The sequence below is a fragment of the Malurus melanocephalus genome, unplaced genomic scaffold, assembly GCF_030028575.1.
Source record: "Malurus melanocephalus ecotype Western Australia unplaced genomic scaffold, MMel_1.1 scaffold_359, whole genome shotgun sequence".
NCBI lineage: Eukaryota > Metazoa > Chordata > Aves > Passeriformes > Maluridae > Malurus > Malurus melanocephalus.
In genome coordinates this window covers 15,416-21,535 of record NW_026623591.1, presented here as the reverse complement: position 1 = coordinate 21,535, position 6,120 = coordinate 15,416, and the positions used below count along the sequence as shown (strand labels likewise).

Here is a 6,120-nt window from a genome sequence, read left to right as displayed (position 1 = left end):
GTGTGCAGCCACGTGCATCCTCAGGTCACCCAGGCATGATGTGACACCAGGGGATGGGGGACACCACACAGCCACCCAYCCCTGCTCCAGATCCCAGGGACAGCCCCACCACATCCATGTCACCCCACCCGTATCCCTTCCTATCCTGGTGGAAGTGCAGATAATTTCCACCACCCCCCTGCATGGATGCAGTCATGCTGGGGAAGGAGATGAAGCTAAGCCAGCTGCCACAGAGGAGACGCCCTCGATAAGTGTCTGAATGTTATGAAATACACCTGCAGCAGGTTCTTGGCTGACAGGTGTGGCAGGATTTGGTCCTGCAGAGATAGCAGAGGCAGAAGCTTGGTTCTGTCAGCACAGGTTCTTCCACCAACTCAGAAACCACGTTCTTCTTCTCCTGGACCACAACTGCTACGTGCCTGGGCGACGGGGAAGCCGAGGGCTGTCTCTGTAGGRCAGGAGACAGGAGCAGTGGCCCTTCTGGAGTGAGTACAAGACCACTCCCAGCCAGTCTGTGGTGCCTGAAATCTCAGTGGTCCATAGACTGCCTGAAAGGAATCTCCAAGAGCCCACTCAAAGCATCAAAATCTCAACTCTATTAAGTTTCCATATTAAACCCTCCTTAATCCATCCATGATAGAGACACCATCTTCCATTCCTGGCCACTGCTGAGGTACTGCTACATTTTGGAAGACCAACAATGACAATGCAGAATCCACTAAGCCAAGACTGATCATGGCACAGACCAAGGCAGACGTGAAAGAAACAAAACCTCTCATTTYAGCAGGGAAGCTTAAACACACAAAAGTTTCAAGAACATCCAATGTTGCTCCCATTTCAGTCTGAACTGAGCAGGAGACACATTTCTCTTAAGATCACCAGCAAGGCATCTATGTTGTAAGTGAATATATATATAAATATATATGCAAAAATGTAYATACATAAATAAAAATTGAATACCCAGGGCCTCAAACAAACAGAAAATTACTGGTTAGCTACAGCAGCCCTTCATTTCAGATGACACAGTAATCTGCTAATTATCCTCAGGTGGCAGAACTGCCCCTTCTCCCAAGAGTTTCACAACAACATCCCAAGGTATTTATGGAGATTATTCATCCAGAAGCCTCAATGCTTCCARTCTTCTGTTGTCCTTTCCCCAGCCTGATGCTATTCCAAACAGAGCAGCAAACTGTTAACTCTGAAACTTAACAATGGTGTAAGATAAATGTCTTAACATTTCTGCCAAACTGAAGAACAGTGAAATCATTAACAACTTTTAACTACTCCATCGAAACAGACAGGCAGAATGTTAAATGTGTCCCAAACAGCTCYTGAAAAAGCTGCCCCCAGCTTCCATAGAAACCACAGGGGTTTGCTATACTTTTAGCTACAGCTCCTCACAAAAAACATAGGACTCCAAAGACTCAACTGAGCAGCAAGAACATAAAATTAAATTAGGTCCAGGGGGGTTTTCTTGATACTTTGCAGAGACCTGTGGGCAAAATCTCAGCCAGTGATAACTACCACAATTTTGCACCCTTCCTGCTGGGAAAAGACCAAGCAGCAGCAAGGATGGCTGCTAGGAGAACAACGAGAGAGAGACACAAAATGAGAAAGAAGAGAATCAACACAGTAAAATCTGTCCTCATCTGGAGACCACAGCATTTCACCTCAAAGCTAGGGTGCTTGAAAGAGAAAAAAAAAAAAAAAGAGTATTATCTGCATCTAATATCAAATGCTAAAGGAGAGACTTCTGGAGACAAAGCCCAGCACTTCACCATCTTCCCTTCCACAGTCTGGATCCAGGGCTAACAACATAACCAGCACGCATGTTTCCATGCCTTGCATTCTGTTTTTCATGGCTCTCAGGAGCCCTCCATAGACCATTCCCATCCAATTTGTGGATCAGATTGACTCAGYTGTATGAACAAATCTGCCAAACCCAGCCAAGCCCCTCAGATACCTCAGTTCTCTCCCAAATCACATCACAAAAGCAGAGCTGGTGCTCAGTTCATCTCCACAGTCTCTCCAGTCTCCCATCAGCTGGAGAGCTCCTGGGTGCTGGACTTTCTCCACCAGCTCACCTGAGACAAGTGGCTTCCTTGCATCACCTTCACCTGCAGCAGCATCCAACTGCTGCTCCTCCGCTTTAAAAGCAACCTGAGATCTCATACATGATTAAAAAAATGCACAGCCTGAGCTTCCCAAAACAGCCACTGCTTGTCTGTGCCAAAGATAACATACTCAGTGCAGGGAAACCACAGCCTACAAATCCTACCCAAGGCTTGAGGGGATAAAATGCAGCACAAGGTTTTGCTCTTGGACCTCGGGTTCAGCAATGGCAGAGCAAAGCCTTTATGATCCTCACAGGGAAAAATAATGTGGGCAGACAGAACAAAATGGCTTTTCCCATGCATTGGAGACAAAATGTGAATATCTGATTGTCAGGGTCACAGAAATCATGACCAGAGTGAGATGYTTCCTTCCCCATTTTGTGTGGCATCCCCCTGCCAGAATCTGGATGCTCAGAGGATGGTCCACCATCAAAATGCCTTCCTAGGTTTTGTAGAGAAGAGGCTATGAAATGACCTGCTCCTATTTGGGCATCTTTGCACTGAAAGAAATAACCTGGAAGCTCAGTGTATCTTCTGCTCCCCTCCATCTTTTCAATTTCTGTTAACAAGGYTGTGATTTCAAGCCCTCTCCCACATCTGCCTGAGTGGTGGAGAAAGAGCAGGATGGATTACCGGAGAAAGAACGAACAGGACACCCATGGCCATGTGGAAATGGCCCATTTGAGAGAAGCAACCAGGCTCTGGGGCACTGGGAAACAGCATCTGTCCCTTTCCAGTCTGATGGCACTGCTGCTTCATCCAGTGTGGGATCTCACTGGAGGGAATCTCACCCTTTCCAGAGAATCCTGGCCCAGGGAACAGCCCCGGGAGGTGAACCTTAGTCTCATTCCATGGAAAAACAACTCCAGGGACTCAGTTTTAAGGCACGGGGAGGCCAGTGACACCCAACAACTGTCCCTCCAGCGCTCAGCATTGCTGGGGGCAGCTGCGGCAAAAAAAACATCCCACGACTCCCGGCTGCTCCGCTGCCACAGCATCTGTTGTCCCCTACTGTCACCCACCACGGCCCCCGAGACCACGTGCAGCCAGAGTGACTCTGCAGGAAAGCGATAACCACAAAATCACAACAAAATCGGATCTCCGGCGAGGCCCCGCTCGCTACACCCGACCCCATCCCGGGGAGCGCATCTCCCGGGAGGTGGGAGCCGCTCCCGGCCCCGCACCGACCCCCGCGGGCACCGCAGCGGGGCCGTGTCCCCGAGGAGATGCTCCGGTGGCACCTTTGTGCCGGCGATGCCGCTGTGCGGGCTCCGCCGCCGCCTCTGCCCTCACGGGGACGGCGATGGCCGCGATGAGGGCGCGATGGGGACCCTCGGTCTGAGCCCGCGGGGGTCTCGCCGCGGGAGGGGCGGGGGGCAGCCCTGCCCTTCTGCAGACAAACGCGGCGGCCGGGAAGCTTCCAGAGGCCGGGAGCACAGCGGAACGCAGCYGCGGAGCCCTCGGCGGGGAGCGCCCCATCCCGAGGGGGGGGGGCCCACGGGCACGCAGGGCTGTCACCGAGCGGGGGGGACACCCCCGGGGCGAGGCCGCCGGGACACCGCCGGGACACCGCCGGGGACACCGCCGGCACCGAGACCTGCCCAGAACCCGGCCCCATCCGCGGCACGACCCGCACCCCGCCGCGGGGTTCGCGTCCTTGCAAGGCAGACAAAAGCCGGGATGCGCTCCCCCCGTTCCCCCCCTTGTCTCCCCCCGCCGCCGGTGCTGTGTCACGTTCCCACCCGGGCCGCGCTTACCGTGCGGGGCCGGGCGCGGTCAGTGCCCCGCCGGGGCGGTCATGGGCTCGGCGTGGGGTGCAGGGGGCGCGGGGGGCTCCGGGGGCGCCGCCCGGGAGGACGCTCCGGCTCCGGCTCCGGCTCGGCGGAGGGACGGGCCGGGGCGGCGGGCAGTGACGCGCCGGGCCCCGCCCGCGGCCCGCGCCGGCCCTGACGGGAGATGTAGTCCGGGCCCCGGCGGCCTGCCCGCCGCGGGGGGGCCTCACGGCCGCCGATCGGAGAGGAACTGCCCGAACTCCGCACCCCTGGGTCTCTGAGACGGATCCTCCCTTCCCGGGGGTCTGACAGGGACCCCCGGACCCTCCCGCCCCCGGACTCTGAGGGAGACCTCCTGTATCCCGCACCGCCGGGGCTCCGAGAGGCGCACACACCCCCATCCCGCACTCCTGGGCCCTGAGGCGACCCCTCGGATCCGGCATTCCGGATTCTGACAGGGACCCTCCGCATCCCGCACCTCCGGGGATCTGATTGGGATCCCCTGGTCCCGCACCCCGGGGTCTCACAGAGATCCTGCCCGGGGTGTACGGGGACCCTCCGGATCCCACAGTCCCCGGGTGTGACAGGGACCCTCCGGATCCCACAGCCCCGGGGTGTGACAGGGACCACCAGATCCCAAATCCCGGAGTGTCACAGGGACCCTCGGATCCCACAGTCCCAGGGTGTGACAGGGACCCCTCGGATCCCACAGTCCCGGGGTGTGATAGGGACCCCCGGATCCCAAATCCCGGGGTGTGACAGGGATCCTCCGGATCCCACAGTCCCCGGGTGTCACAGGGTCCCCCGGATCCCACAGTCCCGGGGTGTGACAGGGACCCCCGGATCCCAAATCCTGGGGTGTCACAGGGACCCTCCGGATCCCACAGTCCCCGGGTGTGACAGGGACCCTCCGGATCCCACAGCCCCGGGGTGTGACAGGGACCACCGGATCCCAAATCCCGGGGTATGACAGGGACCCCCGGATCCCAAATCCCGGGGTGTGACAGGGACCGCCGGATCCCTCAGTCCCGGGTGTGACAGGGACCCTCCGGATCCCGCAGTCCCGGGTGTCACAGGTCCCTCGGATCCCACAGTCCCGGGGTGTGACAGGGACCCCCGGATCCCACAGTGCCGGGGTGTGACAGGGACCCTCCGGATCCCACAATTCCGGGTGTGACAGGGACCCTCCGGATCCCAAATCCTGGGGTGTCACAGGGACCCCCGTATCCCACAGTCCCCGGGTGTGATAGGGACCCCCGGATCCCAAATCCCGGGGTGTGACAGGGACCCTCCGGATCCCACAGTCCCCGAGTGTCACAGGGACCCTCCGGATCCCACAGTCCCAGGGTGTGACAGGGACCCCTCGGATCCCACAGTCCCCGGGTGTGACAAGGAACCCCGGATCCCAAATCCCGGGATGTCACAGGGACCCTCCGGATCCCACAGTCCCGGGGTGTCACAGGGTCCCCTGGATCCCAAATCCCGGGGTGTGACAGGGACCCTCCGGATCCCACAGTGCCGGGGTGTGACAGGGACCCTCCGGATCCCACAGTCCCGGGTGTCACAGGGACCCCCGGATCCCACAGTCCCCGGGTGTCACAGGGTCCCTCCGGATCCCACAGTGCCGGGGTGTGACAGGGACCCTCCGGATCCCACAATTCCGGGTGTGACAGGGACCCCCGGATCCCACAGTCCCCGGGTGTGACAGGGACCTCCGGATCCCACAGTCCCGGGTTGTCACAGGGATCCCCGCGTCCTGCCCTTCTGACGGGGACTGCCCGATGCCCACACCCTGGGACCCGCAGCCMCCGCGTCCCCAGCCCTTCAGGGCCGGTGACAGACCAGCTGGGGCTCATGGCAGCATTTGGGGTGTTAACGCATCCRACACACAGAGACCAGGGCAAACACCGCGATCCTCACGTCCTCACCTGCATCCATCAGGATTCAGTTCAGAGCTGTCTCCTCTCCCGTGTCTCCTCCACACGACAAAGCAGCCTTCAGCAGGGCTTTAAGGAGGGGGAATTCAATTGGGCTGAAGACAAGGTGACAGCAAATGTTTCCAAGAATCACAGAATGCCTTGGGCGGGAAGGACCTTAAGATCACCCAGTCCCACCCCCTGCCATGGGCAGGGACACCTGCCACTGTCCCAGGCTGCTCCCAGCCCCAATGTCCAGCCTGGCCTTGGACACTGCCAGGGATCCAGGGGCAGCCACAGCTGCTCTGGGCACCCTGT

General features: G+C 58.6%; 1 protein-coding gene across 3 annotated transcripts in view; it reads right to left on the bottom strand.

Annotated features, from left to right (window-relative positions):
• CTIF (cap binding complex dependent translation initiation factor) overlaps positions 1–5,948 on the bottom strand; it is a 150,021-nt gene extending 144,073 nt beyond the window's left edge. For 2 of the 3 annotated variants that reach the window (XM_057378443.1, XM_057378445.1), the window contains exon 1: positions 5,815–5,948. In XM_057378443.1, coding sequence (XP_057234426.1) covers positions 5,815–5,820 — 6 coding nt within the window. In that variant the 5' untranslated portion in view covers positions 5,821–5,948. Of the gene's footprint in view, positions 1–3,871; positions 4,006–5,814 lie in introns of those variants that run through there. The other variant, XM_057378446.1, reaches the window with a different exon arrangement.
• Between the last annotated feature and the right edge of the window lie 172 nt (positions 5,949–6,120).